Source organism: Lissotriton vulgaris, chromosome 2_1 (assembly GCF_964263255.1).
Source record: "Lissotriton vulgaris chromosome 2_1, aLisVul1.2, whole genome shotgun sequence".
In the NCBI taxonomy this organism is placed as follows: Eukaryota; Metazoa; Chordata; class Amphibia; order Caudata; family Salamandridae; genus Lissotriton; species Lissotriton vulgaris.
In genome coordinates, this window is record NC_141687.1 from 2,113,116,440 (window position 1) to 2,113,134,686 (window position 18,247).

At 44.5% G+C, this 18,247-nt stretch overlaps 1 protein-coding gene across 2 annotated transcripts in view; it reads right to left on the reverse strand.

The window, feature by feature from the left end:
• FAN1 (FANCD2 and FANCI associated nuclease 1) overlaps nucleotides 1-18,247 on the reverse strand; it is a 264,195-nt gene that overhangs the window by 129,415 nt on the left and 116,533 nt on the right. For both annotated transcript variants that reach the window (XM_086958383.1, XM_086958384.1), the window contains 2 exons: nucleotides 11,925-12,044; nucleotides 4,025-4,189 (listed from right to left, as the gene is read on the reverse strand). In XM_086958383.1, the coding sequence (XP_086814509.1) occupies nucleotides 4,025-4,189; nucleotides 11,925-12,044 (285 nt within the window). The remainder of the gene's footprint in view (nucleotides 1-4,024; nucleotides 4,190-11,924; nucleotides 12,045-18,247) is intronic.

The window sequence follows — 18,247 nt, forward strand, 5'->3', positions numbered from 1 at the left end:
GAAGTCATTTTCCATTAGGTTATTATAGGAGTTGACAAGGATAATGGTGTCTTCGTTTGCAAAGGAGAGGGAAAGTATCTGGCAGTTGGAATCGGTGAAAAGGTTAGACACTTTTAGATGGGAAAGAGTGTTAGCAATGTAGATTGTTAGGCCTCCTTTGGGTCTGCCTATTGGGCTTTGAGTAGCGGGTGAAAAGTAGGTTTTATACCCTAATAAATGTAACTCTGAGGTTGCCCAGGTTTCTTGCAGGCAGATTATTTTGCCTTGCTCTAGGAAATTGACTGCCCCTGGGTCGTCGATCTTAGTTCGGAGACCCGCCACGTTCCAAAATAGAAAAGGTATTGTGTGGGGGTTGTCTTTCGGGGCTGAGGTTGGTGAAGTTATGACGGAGTTGTTACTTTGGGAAGAGGAGTGTGTCGAATTTGGGGTGGTTTGTTCTAGATCCCTTAATGGTCAATCCACCATTTCTAGGGGACTGTATCTATTTGTTGTTGGGATGTTGTACCAGGGATCCCATCTAGGTGGAGCTCTACGAGTCCTCCTCTGTTGTTGGTATCCCCATTCTCCGCAATTTTCACCCTGCTGGCGTGGATTGACTAATTGCCAAGGGTTTTCCTGTTCTCTAAAACGAGAGGTGCCATATTGTCTGTTGTCAGGGAAGGTTAATTGGCGCTGAGATGGCTCAACCCAGGGGAAGGCGGGGTCCTCAAAGAAATTGCTATTTGAGGTTTGGATGGAGGGGTAAAAGAATGAGAGGGGTTTGATTCTTATGCTTCCCTTTGGATTTGGGTGTTCCCAAGAGGTGATATAGTCTACCACCCATGGGTCCTCGAAGGTAATAATGATGCAGTCCCCTGGGTATTGTTTGCTACCGTTCCCCACCCACGGAGTCCTAAAAAGTGAGGAGATCCTACCATGGCAATTTGGTGGCATGGGGCGATTTGTCTGCAGCCAGTGGTGAACTTTGTTTTTTAGGGACCATGGCGGTTCCGCCATATTAGGGGGTAGTTCGATTACTCCAATCATGACTGCTACATAAGGAGCGGCCTCAGGAGGAAGCTCCGTATGGACTCTAGCTTCTCCAGTCTCTTTTAGGGTATTTTTTTGGGCTGGTTGGGAAGAAGAGTTGTGTGCCGGGGTTTTGGGGGGAACAGTTTTTCTGGGGGCTGGTTGTGGCCGAGTGGTTGTGGGTGGTTGAGTTTTAGTTTGTTTTGATGTATTCGAACCTACGGTGGTAGGATTAGGTGTACTTTGGGTCAAGGTAGCTGGAGGTAATGGAATGGGAGGAGGAACAGTGGGTGCTACTGTCTGTGGTGTAATTGTGTGAGGAATAGAAGGTTTTGTGCTGCTACCCAAAGAATTTAAGGGAGCGTTGTGAGAAGGGTTTGCGTTCCCTTTCTTCTTTGGGGGGGGGCCCTGGGAGTGTTGTGAGGACGAGATGAGCTTCGAAATCTGTGTTTCTATCTTCGTTAGCTTTAGTTCTACAGGTCGTAGTAGTTGTTTGAAGATTTCTGTTATCTTATCTAAGAGTATAGAGTTATCCTGATCTTCCGGGCCCTTTGTGTGTGGTTGCGATGGTGAATCCAACAGAATAGGTATGGATCCTTCCTGTTGGTCTTGATGAACTATTACAGTAGCAAGTGCTTGCTGTGGTTGTAGGGGAATTAGAGGCGAGTTAGTGGAACCTGAGGAGTGGTCGGGGGAGGAGCGGTTTTGGCTAGTGTAGGATTATTTTGAGAAAACTTGTTTTTACTAATCGCTCCTTCTCTCCTTCCTCTTGCTTGCATGTCTTCCAAGGGGGATATCTGGGTATGGGATTGAGGTGGTAACTCTGGGGTTTTTTCTAATTCTGAGGCTAACGGGGAGTCTGCAAGATCAGATACGGATAAGTCTACGTTATTTGGAAGGCTGCGTCTGCCTTCGTTCACGGTACCTGGCGCTTTTTTGTTTGCAGTCGGGGCGGGAGTTCTGGCTTCTGCGAGATTACCCAGGGAGGATCGCTTGGCAAAATCTAGATCCAGTGAGACTCTTTTTTCCATGAGGGTGATACTTTGGTCAATGAACGAATTTGCCTTTGCAAGGAAGTCGTCCATAGGTCCCAGTAACTTCTCGACACTCCCTGGAGCTAGTGTTTTTTGTTTTGTCCCTCTTGTGGCTACCATCTTGTAATACTATGGGATGATGATGTAGTGGATGGTAGTTTCCGTGGTTTGAATGGATATAGCTTAAATAGCGATTGTGGAAAAGGGTTGGAATAATAACTTACAATGGGTAGGGCACTGTCCGGTCTCCCGGTCTCGCCGGGCCTCGAACGGCCTCAAACGGCCCGCTTATACTGATCCAGGAGATGTTGTAACAAGTCTCCCATCTCATCCCACTGGGCCCTATCATCCCTGGAGAGTAAGCCAACTCGGTTGGCGATACCCCAGTGAGTGGCAGAGGAAGTGGCCACCCTCTTACCTGCTGCATCAATCTTCTTTTTTCTTTATAACATTTGATTGATTTTATACATTAAACCAGAAGACATTAGTCAGTATAGTCACATGTCGACATGCTGCATCAATCTTCTTAATCTCTTTTTCTGGCAGTGGCACATCCCCGGTCCCCTGTGCACTAGCCCGTTTGCATGCAGTATGTACAACGAATGAGCCTGGTGGGAGCTGACCTCCGATACAGGAAGGGACTGAAGTAGAGGGCTGGTATATCTTTTTCAGCCTGAGAGTTACCACCCTTGCCTTCACCGGGTCCTTAAAGGTGTCTGTGGTGCTTTTTAACATGCCCTTGACGATGCAGAGGTATTGAACTGAACGCGGAGTGTCGGAAAGCATCTCAATGAGGAAGTCTTTCTCCTCCGGGACTGTGTGGAGATCTACCTTGTGGAAGGTGGCCTCCCTATGAATGACCTCTGGAGAGAAGGGCTTGGCTTGATATAAATACGAGTCAGTGTAACCGCATCATAATCGTCTCAGGGATCATCCCGGGGCTAACAATGGAGTTGATGCCCATGAGCAATACCAGTCATAAAAGGAGCCACAATATCTTGAGACTTGGATGAAAAAGAAGTTGGGCACGCGCGAGCAAAGCACGAGATGGCAGGAGTATGCAAAGCAGATGCATCTACACCTACACATTCCACAAACATACATTTCTTTTGCAGTGGACATAGTGTGGGGGATGTGTACACCCACATTTGATCAGGCCAGGCAATGTCTACACACCAGACAGTGCGACCCTTAACCCCACAACAGATTCCTCAACCTGTGCTCTGCTCAGCTCATAGTGCAGGTCGAGAAGACTAACTTGATTGTCACAGGAGAAAACGGGTGACCAGGCACCTTAGATGATCACGTATGTTGCATGGGTCTTTGGGCCAGGGATACCTTCATCTTACAAATTCGTAGCTCTGCATTTGCTCTTTATAACTCCATCTGGATGTCTGAAGGACCACCATCCAATGAGTATAAGAGCAAGTATAAATTATGATCTCTGATTCAGGCCAGAACTGCATGTTATCAGGAGGTTGAAGCTTATAAAATATGTACAATTAACAAAAGCAAACAAGGTAGGTCAACATGGTACTGCTGCAAGTGAAACTCTGCAAAATCTTTTTCCTAGAATGTTGTTTTACTGTATGGTATTCTGGATGTGTTAGGAATATTTCTATAATGACTACTCCAATTGTCAATTCCTGAACACTGCTAGCACTAAACAAAATATATATGCTTATAACACTACTGTCTGTGTAACCAATTCCTTATGAAAGGAACATGCTATCCAGTGCAAAAGTGGAAAGTAATGGTACAGTGTACGGTTTGCCAAATAATCTTAAGTCTGAAGACCAATTACTAACTTTACTTACAGGGGTGACACCTTCCACTGCGAGCAAAGGTCTATTTTCGAACAGGTTTCATAATTTTGTGCAGCTGGGGGATTCTCATATATGCATTGTGCCATTGTGCCTGGAAGGACAAGTGGGGTTCTCCAACTTAAACTTAGTGTTGAAACAATTACTAATTTTACTCACATGGGTGACATCTTCTACTTCGATCACAGGCATATTTTGGAACAGGTGTCGCAACTTCTTACAGCTGGCTGATTCTCGAATACGCAATGCACGCTGGTAAAGAGCAAGGCGATGGCCTGTTCGGACAAATGGGTCTGTTAACCCCTCCAACACATATCCAACGGCCTGGAAAAAAGATACAGAAATGATGAGAAGAGTCTGCTAACTCGGCCTATGTCAATAAAGATTTGCTTTCTCTGGTGCGGCAACTTCTGTGTGGTCAATATCAAGATTGGTAAACAATTTTTTTATGATTTTGCAAAAGAAAACTAACATGTCAAGATATGCAGAATACTGCACATTTATGTATGCACACCATTCTTTATTGGTAGTGTAGCACATCAATCACATAGTAGACATTAATACTAATTGAGCTAGGAGTGGACAATTGTCTTTAAATAACTGAATTATTCAAACTTCACCAATTGGTCGAGGCCCTAACTCATTGGGCAGGCAATACTTTGGATGGGTTCTGCTCCAACTTCGCCTTGCTTTCTGCAGATAGCCCTACTCCACAGATATGGTCAGATCACTATTTGGTCCCCTTGATACTTAAAGTCCCACCCTTGATTCACAAGTATAAGGTACCCACAGATTCCCAGCCTAGGCATAAATGGGCACAATTAGCTGTCGACCCTAAGTAGGTTACCACTGCCCAAGCTCATCTTCCCGTCCTAACAGGGAACACCGGAGCTGACTCGCATCTTTTCCACTCTTGGTTAACTCCCATAAGTAATGAACTTATCCCACCGGGTATATCTGATGAGAATTCAAAACCAATAATTCATAAAGCCTCTTGGTTTACGGCCGCCCTTGCACTAATATATCTCCAATGTAAGCAACATGAGCGTAAGTGGAGAAGATTTTACGACATAGGAGACAGATTAGCTTTTAAAATCAGTAGAAAGCTTTATCATGTCCAGATTAAACTAGCCAAAAAAGAGTATTATACTAAAAGAAATGCAGGAGGCAAACCAAGACCAAAAGGCCATTTACTCAGTCGTAAAGTCCTTTACCAACCCTAAAGTACTACGGAAAGAGATACCCCCTCCCAAGAATTATGTGATCAAATATCAGTCGTCTTCGAAGATAAAATACAGAAAATTCAAAAGGACTTTAGAACCCCCCTTCCAGGGTGTAGCCCAGAAGCAGGACTCAGCTACCACAGCCCTTTCCATTTGAATCTTCGAACCAGTATCAATAGAAGAAACTTGCGTTGCTATCACAGTATGCAAATCAGGTTTACCCTTGGATGCCTGCCCTCCCAAAATTCTCAACAAAATCATAGACACAGTTAACCCAATTATAAACCAGATAGTTCATTTCTCATTAAGTTCAGGTACAGTGCCAGATGAATGGAAGTTGGCATTGGTAAAACCATTACGAAAGAAGCAAAACATTGACCCTTCGGTGCTTTCAAACCTCCGCCCTATATAATTTCTCCCACTGTTGGGCAAAATCACAGAAAAATTAGTTCACAAAGAACTAACCAAATTCATTGAGGACGGCAACATTATCCACCCCCAACAATCTGGTTTTCGCCCAAAGCATTCAACAGAATCTGCACTCCTGGAATTAATAGAAAGGCAGTTCTGATTTTACTCAATTTTTCAGCCGCGTTTGATACCATCTCAAACAGCATCCTTTTGGAAAGGTTAAAATCCTGCGGCATCTCAGGCACTGCTTTTAAAGGGTTAAAGTCCTTTCTCACTAACCGCAGACAAGCTGTGACCCTGGGAACATTTATTTTTGTTGAACGTCCCATCACAACTGGAGTGCCACAGGGCTCGTCATAAAGCCCGTTGGTGTTCAATATTTATGTGACCCCACTCATCTTCTTGATAGAATCCTTTGGGATCGAAGTTACATCTTACGCAGATGATGCCCAAATTATTTTTTCCGTAGACAACAATTCTACAAATGCCGAACTCAACTTTAACATTGCATATCTGAGGTCATCCAGTGGATGAAGGACAATCACCTCAAATTATATACTGACAAAACTGAGATCTTACCAGTAGGAAAATATGTCTCATTCCAGCCTAGTGAGTGGTGGCCAGAGGGTGCTACATCCCAGCCTGACATAGTGAAGGTAGCCAAAAAATTAGGAGTGCAGTTTGATACCGCTCTCTCCTTTCATCCACATGCAATGGCAGTAGCAGGGACCTGCTTCTGCCTCATTAAATCTCTGAAAAAATTATTTGCTTTAATCCCACTCCCCGCTAGGAAATCAGTGGCAGTGGCATTGATTCTTTCGCACCTGGATTATTGGACTAGCCTCCTGGCAGGAACAAAACAATTAACTTTAAAAAGACTCCAAGTGGTCCAAAATGCTGCGGCACGACTAGTACTAAAGCTGCCACGTAGGTCCTCTGCATCGGCAGCCTTGAAAGCCCCTCATTGGCTCCCAATGCACAAGAGAATACTTTTCAAAATACTTTTAATCACTTTCAGAGCTTTGCTCAAACTAGGACCTAAGTACCTCTCAGAAAGATTTACTCCCTACATTACATCTAGGACCCTCAGGTCCTCGTTAGCCAATCTCCTCAAACCACCTATCTTCAGATGTAAAACAAAGGGAGGAAAACAGTGGCCGCCCTGGGAACCAGGGCATGGAACCTGTTGCCAATCCATCTGAGAGTGTTAAAAACTAAAACCCAATTCAGGAAGTCACTGAAAACGTGGATATTCAGCTCCTCAGACGATTTCTGCCTTTCACTCATCTAGTTTCCCTTGGACCCCCCTCTCACATCTAACCAGCGCCAGGATGTTCCTTTCGGAGTGGCAGTCAGCGCTTTATAAATAACCTCAATACATTACATATTGTCAGAGCCAGCTTGAGACATTCTGGGATTTAATACCATCACAATTGCGTCCAATAGATATTTGGGGTCTGCTCCAGGCTCGTCTGCGAGGGCAGGACGAGACTCAATCCCCTTCACTTGTGGGGGATGAGTAGCTCCTCTTCCCTCCTGGGAGGTGATACTTAATTGGAAAAGGATGCAGAAAGGCAGCCCTAATGCTATTAGTGATTCTCAGATGATGTGTGTGTCGATCTGCAACTACGGAGGCACCTCTGAAAGTGAAGTGCTTTGGGGCAACCCCCTGTGCCTTCTTCCCTTCTTCTTTCCCTAGACTGTTATTTTCTTCCGATTTACCTTACGCTTGTTCTGAGATAAGTTAGTATAAGGAACTTTTCTCTATAAGCAAATTGTGATGGATATAACAGGTTTTTCATACGCAGTAGAATTGATGGGTGTACGTTATATGGGATACATGCTCCTGTCTCACTGCTACTGTCATTTTGTACTGCCTTATAATTTCACTAAACAGAAGTTAAAAACAAAGTGCCTCAAGGCTGAAAAAATTAAGGAAACACTTGTATAATTGCACTGCAATAGAATGGGGGGGGGTGGCTACGACATATGCTAAATGACAAAATGAACTAGCGAACTGGAAGAATCACTTTATAAGCAAAATATGAAAAAATTACCATTACAGGCTGAGGAAGTATAGAACACAAACAGAAACTGTCAGAAAGAGAGAATTAAGTACACTCACATCTGACAAAAAAAGAAATCTGGTATAAGTAGAGACTGAGAAACACTTTCTGTTGGCTAAATCTTCTTGCAGATTCCTCAAATTTTGAATATCCTCCAGGCGCCAGATCTAGAAGCTTTATCCAAAGCAATATCTCTGCTTCAGCCACAACTCGGCCCACCCAGGATGTGCCAACTGCTGCGCTGGTGGCCTGTTTTTCCTCGTACCTATGGGCCCAGTGTTCTTCCCACTAACTCACTGGCGAAATTCCTCAGCTTTTGACAGCGAGCAGGACAGATAGCTCCTTGTAGGATTTTGTTATTTAAACCCTTTTACAGATGACGCAAGAAAAATCCTTGCTGAATATGAATGGCAGCTGCATATGGTGGCTTGGATCAGAACACAACCATTTGAGCTGTGTCTCCTGCTCTTCCAAGAACCTGTCAAAGAGGAGGCCAAGCTATTTTTTTATCAAGACCCTTAGGCATATTCCAAATCGATCCCATTCCCTTTCAGGTAAGTCAACTGCTAGGGAACAATTTGCCAACATATCCTCCCACATAAGCACAGCAGAAGAAGAAATTCCTTTCTTCCTTGCAGAAAGAGTCCCTCCATCAGGACCATTCGGAGTATCAATGCACAGCTGTTCTTTGCTATATGATCTAATTCACACAGGTCTGGTGGCTTAGTGGACTAATGTGTTCACTAAAGGAGCTTGTGTTTGATCTCAAAGTCACAAGTTTAAATCCCAGCCGGTCGACTCAGCCTTTCATCCTTCTAATATTAGATTCGGAAACAACGGCTAATGTGAACACGTGGCTAATTGATAATAATATCATGATGCACAATGGCAATGGTACGAGTTCACAAAGGATATCTGAGAGAGAGCCACAAAATATACATCTGGCGGTAAACCAATTTCTGTTTAGTTTATAGCCCAACAATTAAAATAACATTTACAAAGCAAATCACAATAGTGAGTGGGGATCCCGTGAAAGTGGAAGGAAACTAAGGAGCCGTTGTTTCTGAATCTAATACTTGACTTACCCAAGGCTCCATGTGAGTAGGGTCCCCTTGTTCCTTGTCCAATTTCATCCTTCTAAAGGCTGATAAATGGAGTACCATTGAGTTGGGTAACATTAAACATCTGTTATTCCGCACAAAGATGCCCACGGGTGAACGTGTCCTTAACAAATACACGTTATGTTATGTTAAAAAAGACGAAACTAGAATTTTCATCTCCATCAATTGATTCTGGGCACATGCTGAGGTATTCCAGCAGGTCATGCTAAATATTTTCAGGGTGGCCCAGATACCCTCTGAGTCACTCCCCAAGAATGGGCACTTTCCTTGTGTGTTTGCAATTCCAGTGGCCCTAACCCTAATGCCTCCAGACTCTATAACTCCACTGGTTCTGGCCTTGGCATTGTGCCTAACCACTCCAAGGCACCAGCCGCCACCCTCTGATTCACCTACAATGCTGGTACTGGTACAGCCCACAAAGTCAATGTAGTGCAAAAAGAAAAAGTTCAGGCCTGTTATGATGATGAACTCTTGGCGCAATCTATCCTCGGGGCCCAGACATTTGCCATTATAGATACGTTTTTGAGTAAGGTGCCCAAGACTTTGTCATCCCTAATAAAGATTATGGCCATATGAACATCCCCCACTCCTACAATACAGATGCTGGTATTTCATTTACTTACATAAACACAGAGATACATTTAAAAAATGATATCTCTTACCACATCTGGGCCTTCACAAGGAGTCACTTTTTTCACTTTGAAGGTAAGAAAGGCTGTGGAATTGATTAAGTTAGTCTTGCCCACCTCCCAGACCAAAGCTAATATTTTGACTGAAATCCTTCCTCTGCAATTTGACAACCTCTGCTACCCTACAAAGAGGCAGGCTTTGAAAAGGCACCTGCTGCCCACATGCAAATTGCTTGATGACACGGACCTGCTCCGTGCAACTCAAAATTATTGTCATCACACCTATAATTAGAGTGTTTAGTGGTTCAAGCCTCCTATGCTAAAATGAATCCAAATGCCTTTACTACAGTGCCTCGAAGGCCAAGAGCACAAAGATTAACTATATGGGAGGAAAAGTGTCTGCCTCTGGTAGTTTCTCTTTCTGCACAGCGAACGTACTGTTCCTGCTGAGCCACTTTGTCAAGTTAGCTAAGTTGATAGTTATCAGTATGTCTGACCACATGAAAAAAACTTTTTTCCCGAATGTTTCCAAACAGATCCTGTTACAGACAATGTTACTTAATCCTTGGGCAAGGCTCTCTCCCTATGTTGCCATGCTTAGGTACATTTCTCTGGCTTCTCGGGAGATTTCCTGAGGACTCTCATAGACATGCGCTCTCATGGTGAGCAACTATTTGCAGAGAAGGCTGATCCACCTCTTAGGCGCTTCAACGGCGTCCACAATGTCCCAGCAGGCAGCAAAGCCATGGTGCACTCACTGGCCCTAGCGCAGAAACAAACACTCCCACAGCGGTACAGCTGACGCTTAATGGCCGCTCCACTGCACAACAGTCCTGGCTGCACCAGCCTTCACACATGATCCATACACCCTGGCATGCAACTGTTTTTGGAGGAGGGATTGGTGAGGGACACCAACCCCACGAGAGCAGCATCTACAGGTCAAGACATCGTCTAATGCTGGTCTCCCGCCTCAAACCCTCTATGACTCCTCCCCTCCATTTCACCAATTTGAGGGCTTGGGAGGATCTCTCATTTCTACTTCAATTGAGAGACGATTACAACAGACTACAGCTAATCCCTTTGTGCCCTCTCCTCCAGACTGTACTTTTTTCACAAAAACTTGTTCTCCAGCACATGCTTCAATTTTAGAGACAGACATCCTTGGCCTGCTGAACAAAGGGGCCACAGTGCCTTTGAAATTAAGGGGTGTGAGATTCTACTACCTTTATTTCTTTATCCTCAAGAAGGATGGATGTCCAAAACTCACCTTTGAGCTTTGGCTCCTAAATCTGCTCATTAAGCAGGACATGTTCACTATGCTGTACTACAGCCAGGTTGTGATGGCCATCAAGGCAGAAGATTGTTTGAAGTCTGCTAACCTCCAGAATTCTTACTTTTATTTGCTAATTCTTTCTAACTCACAAGTTTTACCTGAGGTTCACTGTTCAGTATCAGCACTATCAGTTTGCAGTTCTGAGTTGCATGTCTAGGACTTCGTCCTCCAGGATTTGTACTAGTTATGTGCTCCTACAAACTGTTGGTGGATTGTCCCTTCAGCCCTCCACAATTGCAGACTACCATAGATATGGTACCTCCTCACCGGGCTAGGGCGCTCACCTGGGTCCCATGTGGGTCCCTGCTGTGCTAGCATTGTAGGCACTGCTAGTAGAAGCTGTGGTTACTGTAGTGGCTGCAGATGTTGTCCCTACTGTACTTTGCCCTGGTTGCAGAAGTGGTCACTTCTCTGCTCCAGGACCTGGTGGCAGCTGTGGTTCCTTGTGATGTGGAAGCTGTGGTGAGGGGGCAGAGGGAAAGCTCCTATCAGTAAACCTGTTTTTATTCACATGAGGCCTTGGAGGCAGATAAAGCTGTGGCTAAGTAGTCCCAAAATGCCTCTGTCCCTGGCCAACATCATAACATTACTGCCCAATCAAATGGATCTCTCCTGTAAAGGAGCTAATCAAGATTCCAAAGTCACCACGGTATGTCACCATTAATCATTTGAAAAACAATATTGTTGTAATATTCCGTATGGAGTTTTACAGGCATTAATACACCATCACCAAAGGATTTTCCTTTCAAAATGTCTGGCTATACAAGAATGTTAGCTTTGTCTTAAGAAATGTTCTAATTCCCACCATATCCAGCATCTACAAGACCTCAAGAGGACTACATCAATCATGTATCAGAAGTATCATCAGACACGAAGCCAACATAAGCATGAAAGAGTAAACTTGAAGCTATGTATTCTAAAGCTATGCACACAGTGTACACAATATTGTTCCCGTCAATATCCACCAAAGTCCAACTTTCACCACATCAGGAAAAGACTCAAGACTTTCTTCAAACAATATGTAACTGCTGTGTAACCCTCACCACATGACATTACAGAAGAGCATCACCATGTAAGACATAACAAATACAAAACAACGACACTGCTTTGCTCAGGATTACTACCCACAGACAGATCATCAATGACTTGTTTCAAATATCAACCACCAAACCAATTTAAGCTTTTATCTTACTGAATACACATATCAAAGTCAGGTTTGGAAAAGTTATAACCCCCCGTAGATTGGTCCATTCGTCCAAAACAAATGAAAAATTACCTTCTCTGTGCGTTTCAAATGTTGGTGCAAATTGAGAGCCAGCCGGTCCCACCATCGTCCTCTACTATCTGGACAGTAAACGGTCTGAGATAAAAGACTTTCAAGTTCATCCACAGCCTCCTAGAGAAAATATATAGCTTAAATCAACGCTGTGAAATGCTCCTGCTTTTCAGGCATTTAAATTTATGATCGGATTTCCAGGTAGTGAATGACAATTTACATTACAGCAGAGAAGCATTTCAAGATTCCATTACACATACTCTTGGAATTAATGCAATGAGCTTCCTGGTAAAGAAGCACTCTTTGCATCAAAAAGTATGGAAATAAACTGATTTTTTTAAACCAATGTCTTGGTTGACTTATAAACCTGGAACAGAACAGATACTTCTCAACTCGGTGACTGAAGAAATTAAAAGTGGTTACTCACTTTAAAAAGGAAAAATAAGTTGTACTTACAGGTTAACTATATATTTATGATGGAGGGTACATGCAAAATGTCTACCACATGCCATATTCAGACTTTCTTCACTGCAGCAACAATAACCTAATACAGCTGTTCTGCCACCATCCACAAGTAAGTAACACCAAACGTCCATTGCTGGAGATACTTGGAATTGATGGAATGGCTTTAAATATTACAGCTCATACTGGAGCAGCTATTGATATTGGGCACAATAGTAATCTGATATCCAGGCAGGTCCAAGGGGACCTTGGCTTTTGGACAAAGACCGTAACCAAGACCTGCGGGAGACTGGAACCAACAAAAGATTGTTTGAGGGGGGAGGGGGGATAAGTGGGAAATGCAACTATCCAGGAGTTGAAGTGGGATAACTTAATTCTAAAACCCACGGAGGGAATAAATAAATGTACTCTTGTGGCTCAATATGCTCCTTAAAAATGGAAGACGTAGCATGGTCCATAAGAAATGCTTTTTTATTTCATTAGAACTAGGATTCTAGGGTCTGCGAGCAGCCATAAATACAAAATGTATGGTTACGGATATCAGAATGCTTAAAGTCTAGCAGATGAAATTAGGTTTGGTGCACCTGGCGGAAATCGCCCGAGGGAGCAGGGAAAAACAGTCTCTCAGTGTAAAATGAGTACTCCGTAAACATTTGTAGGGAGTGGAGGACTCCTACAACAGTATGAATAATCTTTGAAATAACCATGTTTAGTGAGATCTGAATCTCCCCACTCCAATCAAAGGTCAGATTTGGGAATGGCACTGATAATCCAATAAGAAAGTACCAACCATGCCTCTCTGGGTCTTTGCTGATTCCTGCAAGAACTTATCTTTGACAGGAGTAAGGCACCAGATGAGAGATAGGGATGCAAATTATAGACTTCTGGGGCGCCTATAATCAGTATCGCCTGGGAGCACTACTTTGCTCCAATGCATACTCTTTGACAGGAGGCGTTTCAGGACAACCTATAATAATTTTAATTTGCATAAATAATGAACCCATTTAAATGGGTGCACGAGGGACCAAAATACTTTATTGAATGCAGTGAGGTTTCTCTTGATTTGAACAACCCATGAAAACTCACGGCTGCTGCCTACCAAAGCAGGTGAAAAAACGTGTACATTTAATCAAGTATGAGTTCTATATAATAAAATAATAAAATGTCAGCTAAATTAGAGCTGACCTGAATGTGTGGAGGCAATAATAGTAACCTATAACGATTCCAAAAATGTTGACTTTAAAAACCGTTTTAATTACATGAATTATTTACATTTCCTAACTATACCCCATAGTGCACCTTAAAACCTTCCATCCATAAACTACACCTGAATGGTCCCTTTCCTGAACCCTAACAAACTCTTCCTAGCCCAAAAAGTCCCCAACTACCAACCCCTTAAAGCTATCAATCTCTGAGCCCTACCAAACTCTATACTACCCTTCTCTGAACCCTAAAAATCCCTTATTTTCACTTTAACACACTCGTCAAGAAACCCTAACCAGCCCATACCATCCCTTAAACTACCTTCCCTTGTATCCAAAAAACTGCTTAAAAAGCCTTTTCTTTACCCTTCCCCGAACCGAACAACCCCTTACTGTTACCATTCCATCATAAAACCTGCTTAGTACCATTTAGTGCCACCCATCCTGAATACGAAAAGCCCCTAACTAACCCAACCTCATTGTAGATGGTCCTCTGTACTTTAGCAGAAGGATGCCCCTTGACCCTGTTCAAAGAATATTTCTCTTTGGCTTATAAGGCACAGCATTTTTCAATATTTTGTAGCCACAGATTTTGTTACAATCCATTTTTCCAGTAGACAATATTTCAGACAACTTCTTTTCAGTCTTTTTAGCCCAAATAGTTTTAATGCAAACCCAATTTTAAGCTCTCATTTGCTACATCTTTTGTTTCCAGCTGCAGACCGAATGAAATACAAATTTCAGGAGAGTTGCACTTTACAGTTTATTCTATCCAAACATACACTTCACACCAGAAATAATTATTTGGACCATTGAGAGGGTGCATGTAAGATGGGCTGTGTGAGGAGGATAACGGGGATGTGTTACTTTATAGAGTTTATCAGAACTCAGCCCTTGTCAGGAATAATTGTTTCAGTAGTTATGTACAGATTTCTATTGCTAGAATGCGCTACAGGAATGACCATGCAATAAGTCAGAAACCACAGTGCAAATCTCCATCATTTGTATTGCTCCCATGTGGAGGGGCAAACTATTGTAGACAACCCCGAGTGCACCATTTTAGGCCCAGTCCCCCTGGTGTACGCCCACATCTTGTTGGTTACAGATGTACCCTGTATCTCTGCTTCTCCTCCTGGCACTTCCCCACTCCTCTTTCTCAAGGCGGGCAGAGGAGAGGTGCGTACAGCATCAGGGTATGTGGCTGCTGACTCACTGTTATGGCCATCAGAGATTCTCTCCCACGCTCGCTCTCTCTGATCTGTTTCAGAGAGTCCAATTCAGATCAATCAGATCATCTATAGCTGAAGGTCACAACAGTTCCGAGGGGCAGCATAGTCATGGCTCCCAGAGTGGACTGATAATCAGGGCATGGAGCATCTCAAAGTCCAACCTCCATTGTCACCACCTCCGGAAGGGACACTTTCAAATACTTGGCATCCTGCTTTGTCCACTACAAGACCTTAGAAGTGACTTATTTAATATTTAAAAATACGTTTTTTTCCTGTCGAAAAGGCTTATTCTATCAGTTTGCCAGCAGGTTTGAAAGCTGCAGCTGTCAAGAAACACATGTAGGCCTGAAGCTATCATTTCCTTGTTAGCCTACAGTATGGCACAATATGTGATACAGACCACAAGTGACACTCAACTTCTACGTCATTTGAGTATTTCCTGCACCATATACTGGCGCCTTAATGCAACAAAAAATCTGTCATTCGGGAAACTTGTCAATGTCACAATTCTTTTAGCTCATACATTGGGCATTAGTCAGCAGTGCTCCAATGGAAAACCCACCTAATACTAGCCGGAAAAAAGGGGGGTGAACAGGCAAAAAGAGGCATTTTCTAACTGACATTTATTGTCAGTTTCGCGAAATAAGATTGTAATGTTACTTTAATAACAAAATTGATGACAGACATTGATACTAGTTGAATCCATAGGTCATCTTCATTTTACTTACCTGGTAGAAAAACAGGCCCAGAGACCATGGTTTTCAAAGAAGTGGTTTTCAAATATGCTAGTGATTTGAAAATAACATCACACCCTCTGAGGGTTAAACGATAAATTGTTAAAGTGTTAAAATCTTTAAAAACAAATCCTGATATAATGATGAAACCAGCCAATAAAGGTAGAGGCATAGTGTTGGCCAAAAAGAATATTATTTTGAATCTATGCTCTAATTTCTGCATACTGACCAGTATTACATGATATTCAATAAGGACCCCACAAATGAATTACATGTGATAATCAGACATAGGGGTTTATAAATGAATGGTTGCCCAGTAAGGCATTTTTATTCCTTAACAATCAATCATCAGCTATTTGATCAATGTATGGTATATCAAAAATCAATACAGATGGGGGCGTGGCTAGCGGCCGTGGAAGATGGCTACCATCTAATTGCGCTGCGCTACATGACAGTGTATAAGCCCAAAAACCCGGCATTATCCGTTGTACTGAGGGCCCGGAGAGGGCAGCTGTGTGGAAAAGCAGCGGCGTCCTGGCGGTGTCTCCGGACTCTGGTGCCGTGGACCATTGAAAGAGAGAGAGAGGAGGTTCAGACAACAGGCCCGTAATAACAAGATGGCACCTCCCCGGAGCTCCTAAGACGTAGGAGCCTCACCGCCCGGCTGGAGTTGGCCGCGCGGAAGAATAGCCACCTGCGTCTCCATTGATTCTCCGGAGGTCGGCTGGGAGGCAGAGTGCGTTGCCTTGAAAGCGGGAGGAGCCTGCAGTGGACCCTTAGAGTGGATCCCCGACAGGCAAGTGGAGTTGTGGCGGGAGGCTCTATGCCGTTCCCGGTCCAGTTCTGAACAGCTCTGGAGTATGGGTGGAAGCAGAACGGAGATCTGTGCTCTGACCTTGAGCACAGTGCTTACAGACTGTCATAAAGCTGGCAGCGACGATCCCCTCCCCCACCTGGGTGCATATCGCGGGGTCTCCTGGGGTTGAGTGGCGGAGCCCATCTGCTCTCCAGTATAAAAGTCACCTTAGTGGATGAAGCCAGTGGTTGAGGCAAAAGTATAGAGTCGCCTTACAGCGGAGGGCGCCCTGTAGACGGTCAAGTGAGTACTCCATCAGTACCTGCGAGAAGTGAGAGTCCGGTGACCCTTCAGTGACGCTGGGGAAGGTGCAAGCCACTCCTGAGAAATAGACGTAGGTACCAAGGAGTGCTGGCCGCATGGGCAGTATCCGGGACTGCTGTGACCTATTGCTGACGGGCTGCAGATTGAGCTATGTGTTGAAACAAAGCACTAGGACCTGGACAGGCTAACCACATCGACAACTACATAGTGGCCAGGGGTCGTGATGAGGTTGAGACAGGAGTGGGTCTGCTGGAGGAACCAGACAACCTGACCTCGGACCCCTCCTTGAAAGACATCATGAAGGCGATCAGAGACCTGAAGGGCACCCTGGAACCGAAACTTAACTCTGTCACAGAGGAGGTGAATCTCCTGCGCGCTAACCTGTGCCAAATTTCGGAGGTGTCCACGGGGAGACGGGAATTTTGGACCTACAGTCCAAAACTAAGCATCTCGAAGAACAGGTTGCTATTCTCACCAACAACCAGACTCGGCCCAGCTCGAAGACCAGGAAGGAAGAGCCCAGCGCAACAACATTCGAGTCGTAGGAGTGCCGCAGTGTATGGAGGGACAATCCATAGAACTGTTCTTGGAAGACCTGATTCTAAATCGCCTGAAGCCCAAACGTTTGTCAAACTGTTTCTCTGTAGAACGTGCGCATGGGGCCCTGGGGGGGCAGGCCGCACCCTAGAGCACCCCCCTGCATGATTATAGCCTGCATCCTGAACTTCAGGAATATGGATGCTATTCTAAAGACAGCACATATGCACGGTGACCTCCGGCACGAGAATGCCACCATCCATTTTTTCCCTGACTTTACGCTAAACGTCCAGCGTCAGCGGTGGTCCTTTGACGAAGTTAAGAGAGCTCTTCGGGTCCAGAATGTAAAGTACATGATGCTTTTTCTAGCCATACTCAAAATTATGGATGAAGGGAAAACATATTTCTTTGACTCTCCAGCTGAGGCCAGTGACTGGGGCTGGAGGTATGGCGCACTGTTTGCCACAAAGGACGAAGCAACCGATCGGAGGCAGAGGATGGCTGTGGTAGGACTGACCGAGAGGCGGTGCGGACTGCCAGCGGCCAGTCGCAACAGCCGCAGACAGATAAGTGACCTGTGGGGCACACATCCAACCACTGGAACTGTTCTACTCCCTATGTTTACGGGGAGGGGCATACATTGGGACCTGGAGTGGCTGCTGTGAGAGAGGGGCCCACACGCATCCGTGACCAGTGAGGCTTCACACATTTCCGCAAAGTATGACTCACTCGCTCTTTCGATCTCCATATAGGTTGACAGACTGCCCCTGTGAATTTTTGAGTAGGGGGGCCTCACTACCACTTTGTATGGGCTTGACATGATTTATCAGCAGGCAGATAGTACTTCCTGCTGGAGGCTAGCTCATGGCTCCCTACGAATGTTTCTTTCTACACTGTTTGGGCGACAGGCACTGTGCATGTTTGGGAGGTGGGAGGTTGGAGGCTCACCCAGGAGGGTTGTAGAGAGGGGGGAGTTGGCTTGTTTATTTGATTTGTTGGGGTGGGTGGGATACCATGCTCAAGACCTTGAGATCCAGAA